General features: G+C 41.0%; 3 protein-coding genes across 6 annotated transcripts; 2 read left to right on the forward strand and 1 right to left on the reverse strand.

The window, feature by feature from the left end:
• Nucleotides 1-64: 64 nt before the first annotated feature.
• On the reverse strand, nt 65-4,206 carry Prp6 (pre-mRNA processing factor 6). The gene has a single exon (XM_022065032.2). The coding sequence runs from the start codon at nt 4,055-4,057 to the stop codon at nt 1,259-1,261; it is 2,799 nt and encodes a 932-aa protein (XP_021920724.1). The 5' UTR covers nt 4,058-4,206; the 3' UTR covers nt 65-1,258.
• Nucleotides 4,207-10,509: 6,303 nt separating this feature from the next.
• LOC110830303 (juvenile hormone esterase) lies at nt 10,510-18,152 on the forward strand. Of its 3 annotated transcripts, none has more exons than XM_022065033.2 (11): nt 10,510-10,648; nt 12,493-12,720; nt 13,387-13,530; nt 13,605-13,755; nt 14,239-14,424; nt 14,594-14,787; nt 15,385-15,547; nt 15,699-15,892; nt 16,035-16,185; nt 16,714-16,846; nt 17,619-18,152. In XM_022065033.2, exons 2-11 carry the CDS (start codon nt 12,529-12,531, stop codon nt 17,890-17,892), a joined length of 1,782 nt encoding a protein of 593 aa, XP_021920725.1. In that variant the 5' UTR covers nt 10,510-10,648; nt 12,493-12,528; the 3' UTR covers nt 17,893-18,152. The 3 variants fall into 3 exon arrangements, with proteins under 3 accessions (XP_021920725.1, XP_021920727.1, XP_021920728.1); XM_022065035.2 differs by lacking the exon at nt 10,510-10,648 and adding an exon at nt 11,336-11,646; XM_022065036.2 differs by lacking the exon at nt 10,510-10,648 and adding an exon at nt 12,211-12,235.
• A 143-nt stretch (nt 18,153-18,295) lies between these two features.
• LOC110830306 (UMP-CMP kinase 2, mitochondrial) lies at nt 18,296-22,797 on the forward strand. Of its 2 annotated transcripts, none has more exons than XM_087340692.1 (6): nt 18,296-19,509; nt 19,931-20,011; nt 20,145-20,271; nt 20,934-21,135; nt 22,007-22,240; nt 22,324-22,797. In XM_087340692.1, exons 2-6 carry the CDS (start codon nt 19,934-19,936, stop codon nt 22,364-22,366), a joined length of 684 nt encoding a protein of 227 aa, XP_087196818.1. In that variant the 5' UTR covers nt 18,296-19,509; nt 19,931-19,933; the 3' UTR covers nt 22,367-22,797. The 2 variants fall into 2 exon arrangements, with proteins under 2 accessions (XP_087196818.1, XP_021920734.2); XM_022065042.2 differs by having other exon boundaries at nt 22,341-22,797.
• The last annotated feature ends 4,502 nt before the right edge of the window (nt 22,798-27,299 follow it).

The raw sequence follows: 27,299 nt of genomic DNA on the forward strand, positions 1-27,299 counted from the left end.
TTTTGACTGCCCTACGTGTATCAGTATATAAATATAAGGTGCACAAGGATAGTAAAAGAATAAATTCAAGAGATTCTCATTATTATTCAGTTCTAAATACTTAAAAAAATCACAACAGACAAATACATTTAGAACTACTACTTCTTATTTAGTGACCCCAAGTGGAACTACTTTTCGACTCGACTGATGATTCTTACTCTGAGAAATAGCGTAAGGCGGGAATGGAAAGAAATACATAACAAAAAATTGTCAGAGCAAGTAGACTCTTCCCTTCAGGCTTACCAACCAAAATTTTATGCACATTTCTAAACTCCCCCACGTGCACTACATGCCCCACCCATCTCATCCTCCTTGACTTGATTATCCTAATAATATCTAGTAAACTGTACACATAATTACAGAGCTCCTCATTATGCAATTTTCTCGAACCTCCTGTCATTTCAATGCTCATACCCAAATATTCTCTTCAGGACTTGCTATCAAACACCCTCAATCAATTTTAAAACACTTATGTCCTGATATAAGTCAAATCTTACATATTTACTCTATACCTAGGAGGGAACATATAGAACGCCAGATGAGTCCTCTCATTAGAACATGAACGTGTTACACAAATTCAAATTGACACAAACATTTGGCCTTCACGTCAAAATTATGATGTGATGAGTGTGGATAGTTTAGTTCAGCAAGAGACGTCACACTGTCGCAGGTTCAGAAAAAGTCCACTTCGTTTACACATCAGTTCTTAAACATTTTAATCAACATAAAGTACCTACATGAATTACTTTTAAATTTGCTTCAGTTTAAACACACGTTTTAGACCATCCATAACATTAAGTTATCTTTGGTTTTCAGAACAATTAATTTATATTGCTCGTACTTGCCATTTAATGGAAAAATGAAACGAAGTCCACTGTCGATAGTAGCTTACGTGTTGCAAGGAATAACACAGAATCCTATTACTGATGCTTCTGAAGACATGAATTAGATGGCATGTTATGAACCAAATTTGATTTTGTTTACTAAAAATATAAACAAATATGTGTGTGTATCTGGGGGAGGGGAGGGGGGGTCCACTCACTCAGCATCTGGCACAAGGTTACGAAACCTGACAAAAATATGATACGGTAAGCTACTAGAATGTTACAGGGCAACTTTTGCTACAATATGTGTTCCTTTCTGTTTATAACAGTGTGTGTCGAGCTGCTATCATACAACAGTATGTAATGGAGCACAAGTAGAAACTGCAAGCCACACTTCACACGGGAATAGGCAAGTCCTTGGCGACCATCACGAGAATATGATCTGTGTTCAAGCGCCAGTTTCGAATGTCCTTTGACACCTTGCACCAGTGTTCACCATGATGGGGCTCAGCTGCAATGCACCTTTTCTTTATTTCCTCCTGTTGCTCCTCAGAGCCATTGAGCAGCTCAAACTTGTAGAAATATGCCCATGCGTCTCCCAGGTCCGGCTCAATTTTCACTGTTCTGTTAAACCACTCTCTGCACTTCTGTATTTTTCTCTCACACCAGAATAATTTTGAGACGGCCAGAAGGACATGCGGGTCATGCTCACACTTCTTCAGAGCATCCACACTCTTTGTCTTACGCTGTGGTCGTAACTCAAGGAATATTGCTTCTGCCCACAGGATACCTGCATTTGGGCACTCCTGAAGAGCTTTTGCCGTAAGTGTGTTGGCTATGTCCCTCAGCCCAGCACGGAACTCAACTCGAATAGCCTCCAGCCACAGCTGTGAACATTTTGGGTTTCGCAGCCTCCCTTTCTCAAGGACTGATCGTGCCTTGGTCAACATACCCCTCCGCTCCTCCAGAGATGCCAGCATCTTCCAGAGAGGTACCGAGTTGGGACATTTCTTGATGCCAGCATTGTACGTTTCCCAGGCCTTGTCAACCTTCTCCTGCTGCTCCTCTATCTGCCCCTTCATAAGCCACAGCTTCGCAAATTCAGGGAAGACCTTGATTGCTTCCTCCAGCAGTCTGAGAGACTGATCCAAATTGTCTAGAGCCCACTCCAATTTTGCAGATTTCATCATAACCCTCGGTGTCGGGGCAGAAGCGCGGGCCTTAGCGAGCAGTCGACGTGCACGTTCATACTCTGAATTCTCAGACTCCAACTTGACAGCAGCAAGCCAGATTTCTTCCGAATTAGGATTGGCTTGGAAAGCGAGTGAGAGAATGCCACGAGCAGCAGGTACATCTCCTGCCATCCACTTAGACTTGGCCCCCATGAGCCATAGCACCTCAGACTTTGGACAGTGGGCTACTGCACGTTGCAGAAGGGCCTCCAGCGACTCCCGCGTGCCATGATTCTTCTCAAAGTAGGCTGCCCTCAGCCAGATAGATTTCTTGCTTGGGAATGTGGCCAGTGCATGAGCATACACAGCCCGTGCACATTCATATGCTCCTTGTGATGCACAGGCCTCAGCATCTTCCATCCATGTGTGCTTCCTGTCTTCTTCCTCTACACCCTGGCCTATGATGGCTCGGACCAACACCTGGCAGCAGTGCACAGAGCCAGACTTTTCTGCCTCAATCGCTTCCTTGAACCAATGCTCGCGGTTGATCTCCACGCCATTAGAAGTCAGAGATGTTATAGCCCTCTCAATAATCTTGTCCACCATGTGATTGTTACCATTTGCCTCCTCCAGTTTTGCAGCCGTAGTCCAAATCTGGCGATCTGTTGGGATGTTTTCACGGGCTTTATTCAGAACCTTACGAGCATTCTCATATGTCTCAAGCCGGGCCAAGGCCAGCCATAGGTCCACGCTGGTTGGGCAGCATTCCACTGCTCTGCTGAGAAGAATTCTGGCATCTTCCGGATCTTCCAGCTCTACAGCTGCCTTCCACAGTCTCACAGAGTTGGGTATGTGCTCTAGTGCTTTGCGATAAACCCGGCGCTTTGCCTTTGTTTCTTGCTCCAGATCTGCAGCCTTGATCCAGATGCGGACAGATGTCGGGATGTGTCGTACAGCTTGGGCGATCACTGCACGTGCTGTATCTGGCGGCTGCAGTCTAGCGGCCTCCAGCCAAAGGTCTTCCGACTTAGGATTCACCTCACAACCCTTCATGATCAGATTCCTGGCAGCCTGTACCTTGCCAGTGACCTCTTCTAGCCTGGCAGAAGCAATCCAAGCAGGTGGATGATTTGGGTTTGTTTCACGTACAGACTTAAGAAGTAAACGGGCCTTCTTTATATCATTAATGTCTCCACCATATGTAGGAATCATACTCTGAAGATCTGTCAAGTAACCTTTTGGATCTACAACTGTCTGACCTTCAACAGAATCAGATACTTGACTCAGCTTAACATTCATCAACGTGTTTCGTGCTTGTCCAATCTTACACAGGTCCAGGTCTCCAGTGGGTGTAAGCATACCTGTTGCTGTCCCTGATGGGAAGGCACTAGCAAGCCCACTAGCAGGGTCAATTGTGGTAGCAGTCTCTCCACCTAGATTGCGAGCCAGGACAGAGTCTGGCAGGGGAGTGAACTTCTCAGAACGCGGATTTCGCACTTTACGATTCCTTGCATCACCTACCTCAGGAACGTTGCGCCATTCATCTTCCGACACAGTCACTAAACCTCGTTTCAAGTCACTAAATTGTTGTTGGATTTTAGGGCGTTCCTGTCGATACCTTTCCAATTCCTCTTTCAGCCTCTTTTCTCGATATTCTTTTCTTTTCTCATCCATTCGTTTATCGATGGCTTCGTAGATGGCATCTGCTTCTTCATCGTCTTTGTCGTATGGGTCTTTGCTAAACAAAGATCCCCCATAACCTGAAAATTCATCATAGTTGGAATCGTTGAGATCTTCATCATCATCTTCCTCCTCCTCCTTCTGATGACCTTTCTTACGTTTGCTTGGTGGGGCATGTCTGTCATCGGATACGTCATTGGCATCTCTCGCAGGACCAATATCAGATCGAGTTGTGAAGCCAGTTGCACCTCGTCCGACACCAGCAACATAACCTAATGGAGCTGGTACTCCCATAAAATGTTTCTTATTCCTATTTACCAACGCCGCTGGAGGAACAGCCATATTTTATAAACACTTTAAGATAGATTACCCACACAATAAGTACTGAAAAACAAACTGAAAGTTACGTTTGTTTACAGTAATCACCTTAATTCCTTCCCTGCTTCAGCGTACCACTTACATCCACAGATTATACATTAGTCAGAATCATCTGTGACTTAGTCTATGAATTTTCTATCACTCGCCGTAGCAGCGCTGGTGTGGAGTCTCATTATAGCGGTACGGCGCTCGACTTTCGAACGAACAATAAACGAATACAAAATGCATAAACAATTGCTGTAAGAGATCTAAATAATGCTGATATCTTAAGAAGCAAATATTAAAATCATTCTAATAAGCAGAAACTTTGATTACAATATATAATTTTATACATTAAATAGGTAATTTTTAAAAGTCTTGAAAACAGTCAGGGGCACAAACATGAGTCACTTCGCTTTTTTTTAAAAAAAAAGACAGGCAAACTACATCCGCATCAGTAGAGATGTGTCATGAAAAGTACAACATGCGAAATACATCTACAGTAAATCACACTATCACAAATAAATAGGTAATGAACCGAAAAACACGGTCTAGAACTGCAGTTCCCAAACTGTGTTCCGTGGACCCCTTTGGATTCACCGAGAACACTTTCTCAACGACTGCTTGCGTAGCGATGAGTCTATGGGGCATGAAATTCAAAGGTTCATTACCGAACCCGTCAGATGTATCCAGCCCACACCCTTCCACCCTACTTATTTAATTAGCTATAGATTTCAGGCGATCTTATATACGTAATTCTACTTAACATAGGACGTTGTTGCACGGAAGCCATGTTCTTGACTTCCTGAGTTCGAGGCTACATAATTGCTTGCCAATTTACGCACGTCTGGGAATGAAAAGCAAAACACAGAAACGTCTGCAGTGAACTTCATCTCGACGAGCATCAGTGGCGTGTACCAACAACCGTAGGTAATGGCTAGCATGGAAAGTGAGTCTCATACCCAAATGTACACACGGATTTCTGTAGCTAACAGAGATGATTCAGACCAAGAAACACAAATATTAAATAATCAAAATGCATAAGGAGTAGTTTCTATGTTGTTAATGTGATTAACCCTTTAAATATCAGTGGTAAGAACCTACATGGCTCAACAATCAACAACTATTCATTTTATATTACGTGTTTCATGCGATTCTCAGTGTAAATAGCAATTATAACCTTAAACAGCGTTAACCAGTCGATCTTTGTAATGGTGAGGTCTGGTGTTTTCTTCGCGGTACGGACTGAATTCTTAAATGTTGTTTATACGAGCTTCGGATTCAAAGAGATGGAATAAACCATGATGCATACATAAAAGAAATGAAAAATGAAAGTCAATGTTTTGATCGAAATACATCATAGAAATGGACCACTTGGAAGACATTGGTGTAGATGGAAGGACATTAAAATATATAGGCATTAAATGTGTAGATTTGAAATGGGTGCATCTAGTTCCAATGAAGGACTTCTGTGAACATGGTGTTGGACTTTAGGGTTCCAAACAAGCAGGAAAGTGCAATGTCTGTACTGTTTACTATCTTTGTCAAAAATACGTCTTTATCTTAACTGAATGAAAAATGACACCAAACGCATTTCGAACTGTATTCTTAACCGACACTAACAAACTAAACCAAAGAGAGTGGATAAAAGTGCATACTGAGTAACTGCACAATTTGTACTCCGTCACCAAACATTGATAGGACGGAGGATAATATTACAGAATTGGGTGGAATGGATTCTTCTGGTTTGCAAGAGGCACCAATGGCTGACTCTTGTCAAGACTTCAGGTTCCATAATACGCGAGTTCTGACCTGTCTTCACTCGATATTCGCGTTGCAGCTTTGTACGATTTTGTTGTGTCCTTGAAGAATGCAATTTGGCGATGGCTGCTGCAGCCATTTTCAATTTTGCTTCGAGTGGCCTGAAGGCTCTTAGCAGAGACGGCTAAACGCTGATGGGTGTTTACATCAGCTTCATCTTGAGAAGATGACAAGTAAAAACTCTAACAAACACTCCTCCTAACAGCACGCCACGAACATGTCTGGGATCCCCACAACGCCTATCCCAAGGCCGAACTGCCGTGCTCATTGCCATCTAAGTCCACATAGACGCAACCTGTCGCTCCACGGAGGTAAAAAGGTCATTAAATCTAGTCCGAGGCTGTGATTTGTTGATGTGTCTTTTTTATATAAGCAGATGCTTGCAACAAAGTTTCTAAAATAAACCAAGAGCTTAGATTGTTTGAACACATTGTAGCGCAACAATGACCTCGGATCCCGTTACAGCACGAACAATCTACGTCTTGCCGCAATGTAAGCCCTTGAAATGTCAAGTATAATTATCATGTCTACACATATTTATCCATTACATACAACATTAACACCTTTATGTGATCTTGCAATCCAAGAGAGCGCAATGCATGGTTCATGAAATTAGTTTCAATATATTATCAACGATCTGGGGTCTGTAATAAGGTTTGAATGCCCCATTTGGGGGGAGGGGGGTTGGAGTGTTCAGTGGCCAACTCCAAGAACCCCGTTATCCTCCTCCTCATCAATCCTACGATCACCTCATCAAAACATTTAAGAATTTAGCCCGTACCGCGAAGAAAACACAAAACTTCACCATTACAAAGATCGACTGATTAACGCTGTTTAAAGGAAATAATCGTGGTTTATTCTGAGAATGATACCCTACCCATAAACACACACTGTGACCAAAATGCAGAGTTAACAGATTGTTAAAACAGATGGTAAACATAAATACCACTGGGTTCTAAATGGTTTAAGTTTTCAGCTGTGTTAAAGCAAGTACGCCTTGTGTAATGGTAACTAAAAAGTTGTCAGTGGAACCACGGTTCCGGAGAATCTGACGTAAATACGTCTCTGTAATGAAATGTAATGTTCCCTAGGTAACCATTGTTGTCGATTTGTTGATATGGATCTTACACGTTTTCCTTTCATTCTTTTGCCAAATGACCCTTCCGTATAGACGTATTTACGTCAAAACACATGGACCGGCGTACAACAATCAGCTGGCCAATAGCATCCTGAGAACCACTGGCTGATATGACAACGTTTATCCACCAGACAGAACACAAGCGTATTGTTTACGTGAATCTTGTTGACACAGACATTCCAATGATTGCGCTTTCAGGGACGCAAGAAACGTGTTTTTATTTAATTACATACTTATTATGTGTTTTTTTTTTACACAGTCAGCACACACATTCGCAGTCCGCGTTAACTTCTGTACGGGCTTCGATTATTAATATATTTGCTTCCTATCTGTCCAGTGCAGACCCTAGATTTAATAAAGCCCAAATTTCACTTTATCAATGTTGGTCTAAAACTTCACAGCGATTGTAGGTCACACAAAGATCAAAGAGTAATGAGTTTAATTCAAAAACTTTCTTGCTTATCAACACAGATGAAATTTGGGGTTCTGACGGGGGCGAATATGACAATTTTGTCCTGGACTATGACATCGTTTAGACTCGTAGGTGCAATGAGATTAAGCAATTTAACAACCCTTTCTAGCCATAAAATTCGATGCAAGTTCATCGACTTCAGTAAGAATGTTGGCAGACCTGACGAACCATTTAGTGTTAATTAATTTCTATACCAAGTGTAGCTAGCATTCAAAATCGTCAAAGAGCACATTAGACCAGTGGTATTCAACCTTTTTTGTTCGCGTACCCCCAGATATAATTTCTCTTCAACTTTGTACCCCCAAAGTTGTTGGTGTATAATTCAAGTTATACATAGTATATAATCTACATCTGAAATAAATTAAATAAATTACATTACTGATTATTCAGTGTTTATCATAAAATAATATTTTTTTAAATTTCACGTACCCCCTAAGATGTCTTCGCGTACCCCCAGATATAATTTCTCTTCAACTTTGTACCCCCAAAGTTGTTGGTGTATAATCCAAATTATACATAGAATATAATCTACATCTAAGATAAATTAAATAAATTACATTGCTGATTATTCAGTGTTTATCATAAAACATTTTTTTTTAAATTTCACGTACCCCCTAAGATGTCTTCGCGTACCCCCAGATATAATTTCTCTTCAACTTTGTACCCCCCAAAGTTGTTGGTGTATAATTCAAGTTATACATAGTATATAATCTACAGCTGAAATAAATTAAATAAATTACATTACTGATTATTCAGTGTTTATCATAAAATAATATTTTTTTAAATTTCACGTACCCCTTAAGATGTCTTCGCGTACCCCAGGTTGAATACCACTGATCTAGAACGTACGAGAGCAGTCGAAACATACTAAAGGACAGACTATCAAAATGTAAACGCGATGAACAATTAAAAGGTATTTTTGCATTTACCTTTCTGTTTAAAACTCTTCACATTTACTACTATTTGTGGAATAATAACTGGGACACAAATTTGTAATTCAAAAAATCAATTCGACTAACTGTAATTCAACGGAATAATTTTATGTTCAGTTCCACATGGTCTTCAACAAGCGAGGTTCTACAAACAAAATTTTTAGGAATGAAAACACAGTGCTTTTTTCATTTCCGAAAATCACACCACCGCCTTCTTTTATTAGCCTTGAAAATGTCTGCCATTCATCATTGACCTCACAACTACATTCAACATTTGCAGAACTCTAAAACTGACAGTCAGCAAAATCACCCTGCAACCAGACACAACATTCTGTTGCGAAATAACAAACGTCTGTCTGCAAATACTCTGATCAGAATGTTGTATTTATTTATGGTTTGTTTAACGACGCTGTTAACAGCTCAGACTGTACAGGATCGAATAATACTTGACATGAAGGTAGCGGGCGTCACCTAATTGCCCCTGCCTTTGCCTGGAGGGATTGTAAAAGACAAGCCAAAATACATTAGTCCTGGTCTCCGAGCCGAGATTTTAACCCAGGGTCCCCGTAACACGAAGTAGGGATGCTAACCACTCTGCCACAACGATCGGTGAACAGTCAAAATGATGGAAAGAACACCTGCGACAATCGAAAAGTATTTGTTCTCCGTTTGTGGCACAAGTGATACCAGGTGCGATCGGAAAGTTTCAAGACTGTGTCAATAGAGGGCGAACCGGATGTAGTACGAGCTTCTGCCGATAGGGGGTGCGGCCTACATTCATAGTGAATCAGTGTGCCAGCCGGCATCATCGAATTAGCATTTGTTTCTTAGTTACGGGCGTTTTGGTAGTGCATTACACCGACCCTCCTGCGATTTCGGAATGGCGTGTGCATCAAATTTTGCCAAAACGGCTACGGAAACCTATGAAATGCTAAAGCAAGCATTTGGGGAGTCCGCAATGGGTCGTGCACAAACTTTTGTGTGGCATTCACGTTTTAAAAATGGCCGAACCTCTGTCGATGATGACGAGCGTTCTGGACGACCATCTTCGAGCACAACGCCCGAAAATGTTACGAAGATCGACGTCGTACCATCAACGACTTGTGCGACATTGTTGGGATAGGCTATGGGACCTGTCAGCTGATTCTAAAGGAAGAACTCCACATGCGACGCATCCTGTCTGAGGACCAGAAGCAGAATCGACTTCTCGTTTGTCAGGAGCTCAAAGATCTTGCAAGAACCGATCCCAACTTCCTTTCTAAGCTCCGTGTGACTTCTTCCTCTTCCCAAAGATGAAAATTCAGCTAAAGGGAAGGAGATTTGAGACGATAGAAGAGATTCAGGCAGAATCGCAGATGGTGCTTGACAGGCTGACAAAGAAAGATTTCCAGGGATGCTTCCAGGCTTGGCAGCGGCGCTGGGATCGTTGTGTTCACTCCCAGGGGAACTACTTCGAGGGTGATGGATGAATTTAATACCTGAGATAAGTGTACGGGTTTTTATACGCGCAGTCTTGAAACCTTTCGATCGCACCTCGTATGCTTACCACGTCCGTGTTCTCAACCTTTTTCGCAGGCGTACCACTAATTCTAATTTGACACATGAAATGTACCACTAACCAAATTCGTTCAGTAAAAAAACTTATTTATGTGAATATTATCTTTTAATTTTACTTTACTTTTTAGTTCTCGTACCACCAGTGGTACGCGTCCCATAGGTTGAGAGACGCTGTTCTAGATCATAAGTCAGTGAAAGTAGCTCTATTTTTAACAGCCTTCTACGCATAAAATCTATAGAAGGCCAATATTTTTTATATTGCCTAAGGGCTGGATTTTTTTATAAACATTATAGTTGATTTAATACTGATTACTTCTTCACTGATTAGACGTCGAAGAATCAGAGTAGAAGAAATTTGACAGGGCGTAGAACTACGTTCTCGCCTAACTATCCAACTATAAATTCTGTTGGGACCAAACCCGGGGGCGTGATACGACGTCCAGTCAATGGGGCCAAGGTCACGTTAAGTGCAAAGTGCCAGTACATGCCCCGTTCTTGCGCGTACTGTACCACATGTCATAATATTGGCGGGGAGGTGCGGAGTCCGAACTAGCTTCACATTATAAATAAATAATTTGGGACTGTGCACTGCATTTCGTGTTTCCGACGTGACACTGGAAGAACCAGGGCGTACCAGGAGGACAGATCCGAGACAGGTGAGTTTTCAAACTGAAGATTAAACACGGTTGAGGGAATTTTTCCAGTGGCAGGCAACAACAATGGCCCAATGCAATGGAGAGGTCAGACAGCCTCAGACGACATTGTTGTTCGTACGTCTTTATGGAAATGGGATTCTAACGGGGCCAATTCATTGAAACTTTATAATAGTTTCACAACAATCGCACCATTAAAATAGGTTCACATATTACCCTATAAAACATATTACTCGACAAATGTGTTGATTTGTTAAATATAAACTTAAAATACAATCTTTAATTAAGACAACTGTTTATCGATTATACAGAGTGACGTATTAGAAACGTGCGAGGAGAGCATAAAGACATTGTCCAGACCGCGGTTTGATAGTGCAACAGGCCTCATATCCCCCCCAGAAATTACTATTGTTGGATTGTTCAAGTTTCCTGACAATCTGCTCTGGCAACACGGTTCAAGATGGCGGTAGGAGTATTTGCATGAAATTCACTGCTGTGAATCAGAAGTCGTGTGACAACTTGCAGTTCTGAAACGAAAATAGCACAGTCTTGCAAGCTGCACAAATTACTGTTACCCCCCCCCCCTCCTTCAGCGTTCCATCATTCTCCCACTCCTTACTCTTCCACGTGGTATCGTTCCAAGGGGCTCGTGTGAACATTCCAATCAAGCTGGCTTCTTCCTGCACAATCCTTATCATTTAAGTTGGCATCTGAAACTTGACGCCCGTTGAAATTCAACGAAGAGGGAACTACTTTTCTTTCATCTGTTTAAAATTCTCATACCCAGAACTCAAAACAAACACGGACACTCTCAAATCACTACGCGTAATCACCCTACCATTTGAGGTTATGTAACTTGTGCAATTTAAAAATAAGTGTAACACGCAGAACATGAGAGAGATGAAAAATCCATACAACATTTTTGTCGGAGAACCTAAAAGCAAGACGTCGCTTGGGCGCTACCAGTAAAGGAGAAAGGATAATATTAAAATTGGTCATAGGTAAGTAGGGTATGCGTGTGTCTAGATTGGCTTAGGATAGGGACCAGTGGCTATCTTTTGCGAACAAGGAAATTAACTTTCGGGCTAGATAAACACTATAGCAGCGTTTCTCAACGTATGGTACGCGTACCACTGGTGGTACGCGAACTAACTAAGAAAATCAAAAGATAATATCAACATAAATAAGTTTTTCCCTGAACGCACTTGATTAGTGGTACATTTAATGTGTTACATTAGAATTAGTGGTACGCCTGCGAAAAAAAAGGTTGATAACCCCATGCACTAGAGGATTTATTAAAAATCCGAGGAAAGATACGTTTTAAAATACACCACACCTTGTACCAGCAACTTTCCATGTAAGGTTCGGAGTAAAATGTGTTAATCGCTTGTGCCCGCTAGCTTGCCGCGTAAGACAACCGCGAGTCAAGGCCGGCCGGCCGGCCGTCTTCAATGCGCTTTTCAGTGCGCGAGCCTATCACGATGACTGGCTGACATTCTGGGGGGGAAATCTCTGTGGAAATGTTCCTCCAGCCTTTGTTCATACCTGATCCCACATCGACAGACTTACAAGCGAACTCAGGCCTCCGCGGTGAGAAGCAGGCGACAAACCGCATGAACTACAACACGGGCCAAAAGATTGCATGCTGTTACGCCGAAGGATGCTACTCTATAACAAAATACGAAATGGAAGTTGAGAATACTCAGAACACAATTCAAAGCAAAGCAGAGCGCCAAAAACATGTATCAGTCACAGTTAAATAAGTCTACACGCCACTGATCTATCAACCTTTTCGTATCTGCACGCCACTGACACAGTTAACTGCACGTATTATTATTATTTCACAGATATACCAATCTTCAAGTCACTGATACACAGCAACAATGCTGAGTGTGACGATATTATTGTTGCTTCTGACGGGAGGAGTGAGGTTGGAGAGGAGCGTTGACCCAATAGTGACCACATATCAGGGCAACATGCGAGGTACAACAATGACGTCACGTAGTGGCAGGACGTTTCACGCGTTCTTGGGAATCCCCTACGCAGCACCACCCGTCGGGGAGCTTCGGTTTAAGGTGAGTGTCCAAGAATGGTCTTCCCATTTAATTGGGGGTGTGTCACGAACAAGATTATATACCAACTGCTGTACACAAAAAATACTCTAAAATAAAATATCTTAGTATTTTATGACAATAGTACAGAGGAACAATAAGTTCTTGGAAGAATTTGTAGCATTAAATTTCCTTACAGATCAATGCTAGTTGTAGTGGACACAACCATTGTTTGTAATCAATCCAAATTATAAATTGGCATGATGAATATCATTTGCAAGAATGCTATTAGATGGCATGAGTACATTCGCAGGTCACGTGTGTGTGTATACAAATATATATGAATCATATGTCTATTAACTTAATAGCTGCGTTGGATGTGGTTAAAATCTACAAATATAATCATAATTATAATCAGCAATTTTATTAAATTAAAAGAAGGTTGTCTGGGGTTTCATTTATAGAATCTGTATACTATTATACGTTTAACCTTTCCATACGTCACATATTTAAATTATAGATTATAACTAATAGGACTAACAAAGTACAGACACATGGCGGCAACCACAATTTTATATTACTATTCAAACTACATCTTTATAAATTCATATTCGTTAAAGTTAAAACGGTTAACGAACCAATCAGAAAAGAGCATTGAGCACGCCTTTTAATCTGTCTGTCTGCACGCAGGCGCCGGAGCCACCACAGCCCTGGGGCAACATACTGAATGCTACACAAGACGGCCCGATGTGCATGCAGAAGAATTACCTCGAGCCGAACCCAAGGGTGCAGGGTCAGGAGGACTGCCTTTACCTAAATGTATACACCCCTGACGTAAGTAACAGATCCTGTTACTGGGCAGAACACCTGCCGCATTTTGCACAGCCCTGACATGAGTGTCGTTACAGCTGCTGCCCAAGGTACCCCTTGAAGTGATCGTCAACATTCATGGCGGGGGATTCTTCTCTGGAACTGGGGCCAGCTATGCGTGGGGCCCACAGTACCTCCTGGACAAGGACGTTGTGCTGGTGACATTCAACTACCGCTTAGGGGCGCTGGGTGAGTCACAAACCAGTCACTTCAATAGTCACCACCTTTCCATTGCCTACAGGTCATTCATTGAAGTTTCTAAATAATAATTTTGAAATCTGCTTTCATTTTCCATGTACGCGCTGCTGTCCCACCCGTCTCATCATCTACTGAGTAAACCATAAATACATAAACAAATAAATAAATAAACAGAGGCAGAGAGTTTCTCATATTACAATAAATAACATGATTTCAAAAATGTTTAAATAGTGTTATAATTCATTACAAGACTTTTTTATGTAATAACATTCTGTTTGATATTTATGTAAAGCATGTATTACAGTGGACCAACATGAATCACATTCTACGACTTTTAGCGTAGACCCTCTCCTCTCAATTCCAAATTTAATCAACATTCATTTAGTATTTCTGAAGATGAAACATGTGGATGTACTGACTTCGACAAGTACAAAGTTTAATTGCTAACCTCCAAATTTCATGACGTTCCCGCAGGATTTCTGAGCACAGCGGACAATATCGCTCCTGGTAACTTTGGACTGAAGGATCAGGTGGCAGCCCTGCACTGGGTCCAGAACAACATCGCGGCATTCGGCGGAAACCCCAACTGCGTGACTATTTTTGGACAGAGCGCAGGTGGTACAAGCGTGCACTTGCATATACTGTCACCGCTCAGCGCAGGTACACAACCGATTCACAAGTACAGAACACTACTAATCTTATCGTTAACGTACCAGCACAGCAGCACTGTTAACCTACTGAAACACCGATCCAGAGCGTCACTGATCTCATTACTATTATGCTGTTGTAAGCACTGTAAACTTATGAGAAGGTTCGCTGGTGTTGACAGGCCTGTTTCATCGTGCGATCTCTCAGAGTGGAACGGCACTGAATGCCTATGCGTGGCCCACGGACTCCCTGTTTCTTGCGCGACGGCAGGCGGCATATGTGGGTTGCAACCCCGATGATAACACAGCCGACATGGTGGCCTGCTTGAGGCGGGTTGACGGCAAGACTCTCGTCGACTCGGGCGACAACTTTAAGGTCAGTGGTGCCAACTTCTTGAAGTTCATCTTATGAGGGAGAAGAAACTGATGTCAAAACCAGGCACAGAGGCAGAGACTGTTTTCCGGCTCTCTGGTCCATATTCGGTCCATGGCCTCCTCAATTCTCTCTTCCATTCTGTCCGAAGCTTTGCTTGAGGTTTCGAAACATCTTCCCTTTTTACGGTGCAAGGTTGTTAGCTATGCTACCAACCCCCAACTTGGCATTGACAAAGACGTCTTAACCACTGATCTCTCCTCTTGTCCATCATGTCAAACACTTATGTAAAGGAACATCTCTTCCTAAAAGAAGAAGTAACCGGGCCACAAGTACGTAATTCCACTGATCTGAGCACTGTTAACTTACTGGGTATCTGGTACGTAAGTAAAGCTTGATAACACCTTAGTGCAGAGGTCCTTTTTGAGAAGCTAACAGTTGTTCATCTACTTGACAAATTCCCCTCCTTATGGAACATGAAAGATGCTGACAAGAGACGAACCAATGGTCCCTACTGTGAGTCAGACGAATCTAGTCCACAGTATCTTGAAAAATTTTCTCTCAGATTCATTTTAATATTATTCTTATCGTACATTACAGTTGTGGTCAATAGACCCTTTGGATGTGTTCGTACCAGCAGTTGAGCATGGCCCAGATGCATTCTTGCCAGCAAACCCTTTTGACATTATCGAGAGTGGGCAGTTCACCCGTGTGCCCTGGATGGCAGGCGTGGTGACTGAAGAGGGACTCATCCGTGGTGCATGTGAGTCGAGAGCATGCGCATGCATTATATATATCTCAGTTGAAACACACAAGATTAACAGCAATGTGGAACGCTGATTAGATACCTCATGTCACAAAGTATGGAAATTCTGTAACTTAGCTCCACAGTCTTTTAATTCTTTTGTTTCTAGCGATCCTTACCAACCGTACGCTGTTAGAGGACCTGAATCAACACCTCCCCGTGTTAGGACCACGCCTCTTTGAGATCAACAAGAGTGCTGTTGGTAGAGATGAGATAGTGGCGTACATCTGGGACCGGATGGTGAGGTTCTACTTGGGTAACCAGAGTACCATCACTGACAGTAGCGAGCGCGGCTTTCTTAACGTAAGTATTGTGCGCATGGTCTGCAGATGTGTATAAGTATGCTTGAATTTATTTTGTATGATATATTATAATATGAAGAACTGTAGCTACGGAGACAATACAGACACATTTCCTGGTTACAAAGACATAATCTGTGTTTCAGATGCTTAGTGATCGGGCATTCATCCACGGGGTTCACAAGAGCGCTCAGCTGCACCACAGGGCGGGCCACCGTGATCTGTTTCTCTATCACTTCAACTACAGGGGACTCTACAGCTTTACGTCTGTGTTCGCCAACACGACCAAAGACTTCGGTCAGTTTCAACAAGTTCCTAGCAACATCCAGCAAAACTTAAAATCATGAAGTCAGACAAATTTCTGCTTTCTGCATGATCATCACTGGTTTAATATTATCAGAAATCTAAAAATTTTTACATATAACTCAAAATATTGGCACTGTTTGCCATGTTTGAAGTTTTAATGCTTGTAATACATAATTATTTAATATTAAGCACGGGCGTGCATAACACCAGAGACGACACGACCAGCTACAGTAGTTCATCAGGTATTGACTCTAAACGAACACCTTATTGATCATATTTATGCGGGACGTAAAGAATTACAAAGATGAGACGCTCAAAACAGAACACATTATCGAGACTCGTGCAAATCGGTAACTGAAACGCGGAAAGTGGCCCGATGTTAATGGAAACCAAAAAATTGATTCCTTTTGTGCCCTCTCCAGTTCCAGCCTCTGAATGTACCAAATATTTATGTGATATTAGCCATTTTTGTTTAAAATGCTCTATACTGTTGCCATGCCGCTGGCATTTGTCTTGCAGGAGTGTCCCATTGTGATGATCTTATCTACATGTTCCGCCAGCCCCTACTGTTCCCAGATTGGCCCCCCGGACATCCCGACCTGCAGATATCAGAAATGATCATTCAACTGTTGACAGATTTTGCAAAATATGGGTAAGTATCTCACACCTAAACATATCGAGGACAGCCGATAGGCTGGAAGTGTAAATGAGTGAATTAACGACAAGAACGTGTGTAAGTTAGGTTCAGCGAATGAATATGTGAGTAAAGCTAACGTATGGTTCGCTATTATGAGTGAGTGAATAAGTACAATTATTAAAACAGCAAAGATGATTTTTTGAAAGAAAGATGTAACAGTGAAAGTTCATATTAGAAACAACCGACTACTCATCCGACCAATATCTTCCATTGTACTTAGCGTAATCCTAATATTCGACACTTGCCGCATGTACTACCGATATTTGATACAAGATGCTAAGCGTTAAGTAAACCATTTGTGTCTGCTATCATTTAAATTGGTTGTTATGACTGAAGAATTCCCCCTTGTGCTGGAATATCACCTTGAGTTCAAACAGCCTGGTAATGAATGGCCTCCGACACTTGCACGTATCCTGCGATGACAAGAGGCCGAACGAATAATTGAATTGATCAGTCGATAGGCGAGTGACTGCGTAAGTTAAGAGAGTTGAAATGAGTTACAGTGTGTTACTGGATAGTTCAAATGAATCATTAAAGGAATCGCGGTACTTTCACTACACGGCGGTTACATGTAATGGATTCTCTTCTCTCAAAGCCCTACAAAGAAACATCAGAATAAATTATAATGGTGTTTAGTTGAGCTAGTACAATAAGTGACAAGTATCTTTATTTATAGGTTTTCAAGGCTTTTGCGTGTCCTATATTTAGTACCTCGCCTATGTTTCAGTCACCCGACGCCTGATATAAAACAATGGGAAAGTGGTGCCAGCGATGAGAAAGCTGTGAACAACATAATCTGGGATCCGGTACTTTCGGGAAAACATCTGAACTACATGGAGCTTAGTGCAGGTCCTAATGTGACCATGAAGCAGAATTGGTTCAAACAGCGCATGGACTTCTGGGACACCTTGCCTCTCGTGGAGAACGAGTCCCAATTAGTTGACTCCGACAACTTGCTCGACCTCATCTACAATTATTTTGTCTACTTGGTGAGACTGTAAGAGGAGATTGTTTATGAAGACTGCTTGTTAATTACGCTGTTTTGTGATGAGCTGCTGTGATAATGCAGTGTTAAATGTTATGTAGTATGACGTTGAATTAATGAATCAAGTCAGATGTGACAAGAAGAGGTTTTGGTCTATTTGAAAGTACAACATTGAATTTTCCTCAGGATGGCTAGTTAGAAGTGTCATTTAGAGGTGTTGCCACCTATATAAAGAAGAAAAGACTGCAAATAAATTACTTTCATTATTTCATTTAATTTTTTGTTTTAATACTATTTACCTGGACAGAATTAACCAACTGATTTTCGCAATAGAAATGCACTGTTTTTACTTTGAGACAGAATGAATTTTTAAATGTTATTTACATGAACTTTGTGCTTCAAAGGGTTCCAGTATATTCAAAAGGCTTAACATGGGTCTGCTTATTAGGTTCCACCCTAACCATTCCATCCTTCAGCATACATTTTGCATTATGGTTCCTCTCAATCTAACAAGTAGTTCAGTAAGTTAACCTTTTATGGAACCAAAGAAGTTTACTACTGTGTTTACAAGAGCCTGCCAACAACAAACCCTATTCTAAAACAGATAAATCCAATCTGCACCCTCCAACCCACATTCCTGCATAGATGCATTTTCATTTATCCACCAATCTATGTCTAGGTCTTCCAAGTGGTCTCTTCCCTTCAGGCATTTTTAATCCTCCACATTTGCTACATGTCCTTCCCATCTCATCTTCCTTAAATTGATCATCCCGATTATATCTGCCAAGAAGTACAAATTATGAAGCTACTCTTTATGCAATTTTCTCCAGCTTCCTGTCACTTAAAACCTTATCCCAAAAATCATCCTCCAAACCCTGTTTTCTAATACTTGTATCAGAGTGGTCCTAGTTTTTTCTTCGCTTGGGCCAGAATAGTTTTACTGTTGGACCCAAGGGCCAAGAAACCCCTACTCTCACTATTTTTGCATTGTCATTATATTCAATAATACTTAATCAGAAATGACAAATTATCATTGCATATGCTGAAATATAAATATTATTTAAATGTGCACAAACTACTATAGAGTTGTATATTATTTTGCTCCTGCAACACCTTGTATCTATCACAATTTTTACCTGGAAATCTTACACAAATTATTTGAACTCCGCAAATTTAACAGCTTGTAGCTGATACAATAACAATTTGTACCAGTAAAACGTACATCTTATGCTTTTGAAGCCAGTGGCTTTAGTGAGAGCACTGAACAGAATTTTTTTTATCAGTGACAGAATATCAACTTCGAAAAAAATGGATTTGAACTTACTAGTAACAAATTAACAAATAATTTCACCAGCCCGCCAGTTGTTTCACGATGACTTATATCTATGTTCTTAAGCTAGCAACAACACATGAGCTTAATCAACAACTGCAATGAACACTTTCCGGTACCATCGATTAATCGATTTGAAGCGTATTTGATTATTGGGTGTGGCAACACATGGAGAGTCGAATTAATAACTCTAACTTCAAAGATATAATCATTGATAAATCGAAAATACTTTTATTTCAGTTTGTAATTTTTCCGGTGTTTTCTGCTGTTAATTTACTTGTCGAAAACAGGGATTTTTAAACGGTAGAGTATATGCAGCATGTCCCGTAATTAAACATAGGCATAACGAGTCGTTAGATGACAAGTTCATTGTATTTTACCTGAAGTGAAAGCCTGACTAATTTGTCTTAGATAAGCACTACGCTCATAAACAGATGTATACATTTAGTTATTATAACCTATACCATAGTGTTTGATAACTTGCATTTTTAGGTTATGGTTGCTGTCCTGTGGTAAAATAAAGAATTAAACGAGAGAAAATAAAAATATGTATATTCTGTGGAATTGGCCCACTTAATTTACAGCAGCTTTATTTTTAATGTTTGGCTTTATATCATTGACCCTATTATTCCCTGTGAACAAACACTAAAGCCTGTTAAATCCCTTAAGCCCACTGCTTGAAAATAAATGCCACAAAGAATGACAATATGTGCCAATTTTTCAGGCTATGTCTGAAGGAAATGTGAACTTCAGCTCTGTGTACCATTCTCTGGATGCTATACTGAACTTCTTGAAGAAAGGGGAGGTAACTTACAAAATAAGAATTTCTTTGAATGGCCATAATTTATGCAGCTTTTCAGAACAATTCTTGTGTTCAATGGCTGTCTAGCTATCCAGCTTATAAAATCCCTGCCCAATGAAACTGTTTGTTGTTGCAGTTTGATCATCTCCCTCAAGTTGAGCAGCTGTTGGCAATTTTTAGTGCCAACTACAGTCACAGTATTGTGAAGAGTAAAGCTGAACGTCTCCATCCATTCATCGTCCTGGAAGGCCTAGATGGATCAGGTAACACTCATAGTGTAGAAGAATGATTTACACAACCAGCCAGTAAAATATCTTGGTATGTTTTAGATGGACTTCACTGTCAGATGGCTCTGGCAGTCAAATCAGGAGTGAGTAGAAATTGTGCAGTCAGTGGACTAGTCACTACTCCTAAATGCATGCTCTAAAGACTATGAAACCTCCGGAAGGAGGCCTTATGCTCCACTTAGGAGTTACAGGAACTAAACTAAACTATGTTTTGGATGGCCAGGGTTCAAAATATGGCAGGGGCATTGAGATATTTCTCTTTATTACCACAGCTAGAATAAGTCAGGCTTGTGCACCCTCCAGTCCAAAGAGTACTGGGGTCCCTATACATGGAAACAACAACCTATCTAGTATTGCCACCTAAAATGTATGGACCTCCACACCTATTATTAACCTTCAAAGACCAATTCTTCCATCATCAGGTGAAATTTTAAGGTGTACCTACCAACATGGGTCTGTTAGCTAACTTCAGGCCCGGTGATTGAGATTAGCGCAACGCAACTGAATCAGAAATATCAATCTTTTCACCTAAGGCACGAAACAGATTCAGTCTGTGAAACGTGTTCCGCTAGAAATACGAGATGATGGGCGAAGTTCACAGATCCCGTTATGCTAACTTTATATGATTATTGCCGCAGGTAAAACCACAATGGCGAGAAAGTTAACAAACAAGTTGAGTGGACAGACGATGTTGACGCCGCCTACTTGCCTGCACTTGTTGCGCAGTTATTTTGATGATCAACCCGTTGGTCTCAGACGGGCGTACTACGGTCTTGGGAACTATATTGCTGCGAGGGAAGTCGAAAGACTGGTACAGTCTTGTCCCGTTGTAATGGATCGGTGAGCGGCGTCTGGCTTGTGCCCACATGTTTAATTACGTCCCTGACTGTACAGTTCCCATCTATCCAGAATATGATTTTACTTGAAGTTTAATAAATCAGTCTAACTGAATAATAATTGATGTGAAACGCGTATTTGTGATATGTCAGCAGAAATGTCTGTCACTAGATGATGCTTGCAGTTGTCTACTGTGAGTCCTTGAACGCGTTTAGATAATTCGTCGTTCATTTCCTTACCACGTAAAATAGGAGATGTCGGTGTACTGCTAAAAATGGCTGGACTGAGAGGTAAGCCAGCAGCAGAGTTCCTGGGTGAGAACATGTTAAAAACAAGCATCGTACCGCGTCACGTAAACTTCAGAGGTGTAGTTTGAAACCATAAAATTTTTAAAAATTTGTTTTTTTCTTGGAGTTTCATATGCAGTGAATTCACTCCAACAATTTATGGATTTCTGTATTTGTCAGTCTGTCATCATTTTCATCTCTTTTGTATTTTTATTTCAAATGTCTTGATTCTTTTCATATTCAACTTTCTGATTCAAAGAATAACGTGGGCAGGGCTCTTCCTCAGAAGGTGAGACGATGGACGAAGCTCACCAGCGTCCTCCATCGAGCGTCAGGGTTGAGAATGAGAAAACATGTACACGCTTTTTTCCATAATTCTTTATGCCACAGGAAGTTAATAATGGTTATGAAATTGTTTGTCATATTCTTTATAAAAATGGAATATTGGGACTAAAATTTTGTATATGTTACCTCTTCCTTAGGATTCGTCCCCGGTGGTTGTAATACTTAAAACTGAAGTCTGTCTGTGTCTTCCTATGCAATCTTACGTCCCCTAGCGACTACTAAACGACGACCGTGTACCCTAGATTCTGGCACTCGACAGCAGCGTGGGCTATAGCCGATGAAGTGAGGGACAAAAGCCTGTGGCTTCCACCCGCGAGTGATCCGATCTACAACTGGCCAGAGGACTTGACAAAGCCCAACATCGTGCTGTTCCTCGGTCTGGACGAGACGGTCCGCACTGCCCGCCACAAGGGTCGCAACACGACGGACACCGACGAGGAGCAACAGCTAGCGAAGGACGGTCTGTTCAGAGAAACGTAAGTTATTGTTTCTCGGGTATTTATCCTAAGGATCAGGAATTTAATTTCTGAGTAACGTGTTACAAGGCGCGTCTCATAAGCGCCGTTTTGATTTCAGCATCATCGAGGCTTACAAGCGCATAGCCGGTGTCCATCTGGTGGAGATTGATGCCAGCAATTACCCAAATAAAGTTATGAAGGAGATCCAGGAAGCAATCCAGCATCTGCTACAGCAGCGCCAAGCTACGGATTAATAACGCCAAATATTATTTTTGCCGCAGTTATTTAAATGCCTTTCCGCTGCAGGAAATTTCTCGTAACACATTTTTATGAGTTGATTACTTACAAAAGCACCATTTTTATATATGTGTTGCACAAATGCATCTCGCTAATTGCTTATGTTTGCTCTTTTATCATGATTATGGGTGTCTCTTTTATTTTCTTGTGATTTTAAATTTCATTATGAAATGGAATATGACGGCTGTGATACTGACATGTGATTTCATCGGCGTAGTCCGATGCACGTGGGCATTTGTAAGCTCCTACAATAAATAGAAAATTGGTTGAAAGTTTTATGGCGATGATGTATCACTGAACTAACATATATTTTGTATATTTTCCACCATCTTGTTGGTTAAAGCGCACAATGATTTGAAGCTGGCTGTGCGACTGTCGTCAAACAAAACCATTAAAAATCCTCTTTTGGGTCCACAGGATGAAGCTTTTCTCTGTTGTAACCTGACATTGGTCTCCTTGCGCGCACTCCACTTCTGTTGTCGGTGTTGTACGGATTATATTAGTTTGACATTTATGACTCGTGACATGTGGTAGTTTCTGATTTCTGGATTCTGTCCTCAATTGGCCTAAATTGTCCAACCGAGCCTAAATGTTCCAGAGGGCCTAACTGGCTCAAATGGGCTAAAAGGGCCTAAATTGTCCAAAGGCCCATTTTGTAAACGTACGTTAGGTTAGGTTGGGTTAGGTTAGTTGGTGGATGATAGATTGGGCTGTTTGTTTCCAAGTCCAGAGTGGGCTTCAGTGGCTGAAAGTGCCTAAAATCCCCAATGGGCCGAATGGGACACGGCCTAAATGGCGCAAAGGCCAGTTTTTAAAATGTAGGTTAGGTTTAGTTAAGTCACGTAAGGTAAGTGTAGTTTATATAAGGTTTTTGTTTTATGATGTGTTCGGTTGTTCTGGAGAAATTGTAAGGTGTTCATCGGGTGGTCGTGAGGATATCCTGGACAAGTGCTGGATAATCCAGGTGAATTCCAGGAATATTCCTGGAGAAATGTTTGAAAAGCCCTAGATTAGTTTCGGTGAAGTCCTGGAGACATGCGGAAATTTTTTTGTCATGGAGAAGTCCCTGAAGGTCATTTGTAAGTCCTTAATCGGTGGTGGGTTTGATGCTATGATGGGACGGTTATTTTCGATTCCTTTAAGTTTAATTGGGATAAGTTACATTGGATGACTCTATTTGATACTTTATATTTTCCTGTCGTTCTTTGATCGTAATTTTCTAGTACACACGCAATAATTTCGTTAATCGGTCTGCAATTAGTAGCTACCTGCAGAATCAGTCTTTTCTGAATTACGTCGCATAATAAAAACCTAACCACACGTACAAGGAAATGTATGCTAGATGTTATGTTAGTGAGTTAGTTAGCTAGTAAGATACTTAGTTAAGCATCCATTAACTTCTGAGTTCTGTTACACAAAATTAATTTGAATTGTTACATCTTGTTAAGCCAGCTAGCTATTTAGTAACTTTATATTTTGGTCAGAACAATCCCTGAAAAACGCATTTCATATTTCGCTTGTTTTAAAAGTCTACAAGGTTTACGAAAAATCAAGCAGATAGTTTCAACCCACTAGTGACATCTGTATTAGTAACAATGAAGCAAAGGGAGAGCTTTTAACCTGGTCGGAGCTGTGTAAACAACAGAGTTTGTTGTTCCTTCCTGATGTAGAGCTCGAGTTACTTACTGATGCTCATTTGTTTATGCTGTCATGTCACGTCACTCAGCATTGGTTTGCATTTCAGAACATCCAGCGGGTCTCTACCTGTGATGCACGACCAACCCTGGCAAGCGTACAGACATGCAGATTCAAAGTAAAGTAGTCGAACATCGTATTTCAGACAGAACTAATGAACAAGTACTGGTCCTTGCTGGAGACGTATGCACGTACGAGTAAGCCTATTTCATGAGTATCAAGGATGTAGCGGAGTCAGAGCGATTTCTCGGGTACTTTTTCAGTTTCCAGGGCGACATAAGTTATGGCTACTAACGTAATTAATATTATATTATACAATTCGTATTCGAAACTTATAGCTTCCATCAAAATTAAGCCGAAGCTCGTCTAAATAATATTTAAGAATTTAGTCCGTACCGCAAAGAAAACACACCACTTTAACCTTACAAAGATCAACTGGATAACGCTGTTTAAGGAAACGATAGCTGTTTACTGTAAGAATAATATGAAGCCTATATAAATAAATAATTCAGTGTTACTGATTGTTAAATCAGATGGTATAAAAAGTTACCAATCGGCTTCAAAGGGTTAGTTTCAAACGTGTTTGATTTGTAACCGTCAGCCCGTTATGTCTGAATTTCGAATTTAATTTTACATTTAAAATTGTAAAGCCATTATGAGGCATTTCTTTGAACCTAGAGCAGTGTGTCAGTCGTCCTCGACACTCATATTTTTAGGATTAAGACCCTCGCAAGCATCATCTCGTACACCACAGAAGACTGGATGATGTTTTAGGAACTGCTAGTACCAGCGGAATCTCATGTTTTGAAGACGGCACAAAGAGATGTCCTATCAGTCAAGTATGATAGCTCGTATTTCACGTGAAAGCTGGTATTATTTTTATAACGTTTCCAGCGCCGCTGTGGCAGCCAGAACGTATATAAATTACCCACTCTTAGTACATGTCGACCGCAGCGAAGCCTGACGGACGGGTTGCAAGATAAAACAAAACTACTTCTGTCCACATAAATAAAATATAGAGTAAGATTGGCCCATGTGACACGATGGAAATAAAATAAAAAAATACTGAATTAAGCTTCTGTTGTTCTTAAACCAGAAACACACTGTGAGCTTCATCTTTGATCCTCGGTGGCGGTGTTCGATCAAAAACCTTGTTTCCTGCGCGTTTCGTAACAATATCAAACTTCTATTAACTTTACACCGTCTGTCCATACACTAACCTGTAAACACGCCGATCCAAGTAAAGAATTGTTAAGACATTTTATAAAGAGATGTATCAAAGTAAAGCTATCCAGCATTTCGAGGGGGAGTGTATAGTTCCTCCCTTGTTTTTAAATAAATCATAATTCAAGTTATATTTGAGGCGGAACGTACGAAGAGACACTAGATTAGGTTTTTTCTATCCTTTCGCCCCCCCTCCCGGCTAATCATCATCCCACCAACGCTCCGTACCCATGTGTCATCGCCCCACGAGGTGATCGACAGCCCTGATGAAGGAGGCAGCAGGTACCTCCGAAACGTTGGTAAACTTCTACCAGAAGACAGCCATCTTCAGACTCACCGCTGTGATAACCTCATATCCTACAAATGTAATTATTTTAAACCGTCACGTGACGTTCAATTAGATAGGAAGACGCCATACGGGACAACATTTTAAATTTGCATATCAATTTTAATATTATCCTCAAGTTATTGCGTCCCATAATGTTTCGTGGATCCTTGTTTATGGACGCATGCAAGGCGCGTTGCTTTTGAGGTAATGAGAGTCAACAAACGCCACGGTGGTCTAGCGGTTAGAACGCTGGCCTTGTAATCCTGGGGTCCCGGGTTCGATTCCCGGCGGTGCCCGAATTTATAACTTGTGTTGGGCAAGGCCGTGGTCTAGGCAACACGGAGTTTTCCTCCGGGGGCTTCTTCCCCGGTTTCTCCGTGGCATCCCAACAATTACTCCATTCACACACAGAAGAAGGCAATGGCAAACCACTTCTGGATCATCTGCCAAGAACGTATATGAACAGGTCCCAGTCCGAGAAAAGGATGGAAGGATCCTGTTCATATGGACCTGTCCTCAGACAGAACACTAAATAATAAATAATAAGAGTCAACATTCACTTGTTAGATCGCTCCATAAAACAGACAGACACACGGAACTTCCATACATGCACATAAAAGATTTGCTTTAGGACTGACAAAGAAACCGAGCAGTTGTAGATTAGTGACTTATTGGTTGTTTAATGATGTTCATTCGTACAGAGAGGCCGCTGAATTTCTTGGAACACTACTCAGTGCAGTTAAACATGAAAGGCCACGCATCAGAGCTGCCGATATGTTTGTTTACCCAACAATAAAACTTGTATGGTCGCACATTTCCTGAGAAAAAACATGCATAAACAACAGCGCGAAACATAAGTCAACTACGAAAGTGTCTCCTCTTCAGTTTTAAGCTGAAAATGAGTTGTGTTTTATGCCATTGAAGGAAACGTATTTCGCCTTTTCTTAACTTCTTAAAGCACGGTGGTAATTATATATACCGCCTACTTAAATATTCAATAACTCTGCATTTTGCCTACAGAGTGTATTCAAGTGTTTCTTGTAATTCTCAGAATAAACCACGATTATTTACTTAAACAGCGTTAACCAGTTGATCTTTCGTAATGGTGAAGTTCTGTGTTTTCTTCGCGGTACGGTCTGATTTCTTAAATGTTATTTAGTCGAGCCTCGGTATTAAAGGGCTATTTAAAACAGCGTTAACTGGTTGATATTTGTAATGGTGAAGTTTTGTGTTTTCTTCGCGGTACGGACTAAATTCTTAAATATTATTTAGACGAGCTTCGACTTCAAAGAGTGCCGGATGTCAGATTAGTTTGAAAAAAGCTTCGGTTCATCAAATTTACATTAAAACAGACGCGATTAACATGCTTTATACGTAAATTCATTTACAATTTTGCGAGAACAAGACGAAATCATTCAGTATATTCAGATCCAACGCAAAAATGTTGACAAAACGAGGCATATGACACATTCGTTACGATTTACATGCAAAATTAACTTCGGTATTAGACCCAAAATGGCATTACCGTTGACA

Source organism: Zootermopsis nevadensis, unplaced genomic scaffold (assembly GCF_977971745.1).
Source record: "Zootermopsis nevadensis isolate Lab colony 2312 unplaced genomic scaffold, Znev_1.0 Znev_ptg000061l, whole genome shotgun sequence".
Taxonomy (NCBI): Eukaryota; Metazoa; Arthropoda; class Insecta; order Blattodea; family Termopsidae; genus Zootermopsis; species Zootermopsis nevadensis.

What these genes read in the sequence shown, in the direction of transcription:
- Prp6 (XM_022065032.2), bottom strand. Translation starts at nt 4,057, where the DNA reads ATGGCTGTTCCTCCAGCGGCGTTGGTAAATAGGAATAAGAAACATTTT.
- LOC110830303 (XM_022065033.2), top strand. Translation starts at nt 12,529, where the DNA reads ATGCTGAGTGTGACGATATTATTGTTGCTTCTGACGGGAGGAGTGAGG. An exon ending in TAAATGTATACACCCCTGAC is followed by an intron (nt 13,531 to 13,604) that starts GTAAGTAACAGA and finishes GTGTCGTTACAG; the next exon opens with CTGCTGCCCAAGGTACCCCT. An exon ending in ACTCGGGCGACAACTTTAAG is followed by an intron (nt 14,788 to 15,384) that starts GTCAGTGGTGCC and finishes CGTACATTACAG; the next exon opens with TTGTGGTCAATAGACCCTTT.
- LOC110830306 (XM_022065042.2), top strand. Translation starts at nt 19,934, where the DNA reads ATGTCTGAAGGAAATGTGAACTTCAGCTCTGTGTACCATTCTCTGGAT. An exon ending in GGAAGGCCTAGATGGATCAG is followed by an intron (nt 20,272 to 20,933) that starts GTAACACTCATA and finishes TTATTGCCGCAG; the next exon opens with GTAAAACCACAATGGCGAGA. An exon ending in TGTCCCGTTGTAATGGATCG is followed by an intron (nt 21,136 to 22,006) that starts GTGAGCGGCGTC and finishes CGTGTACCCTAG; the next exon opens with ATTCTGGCACTCGACAGCAG.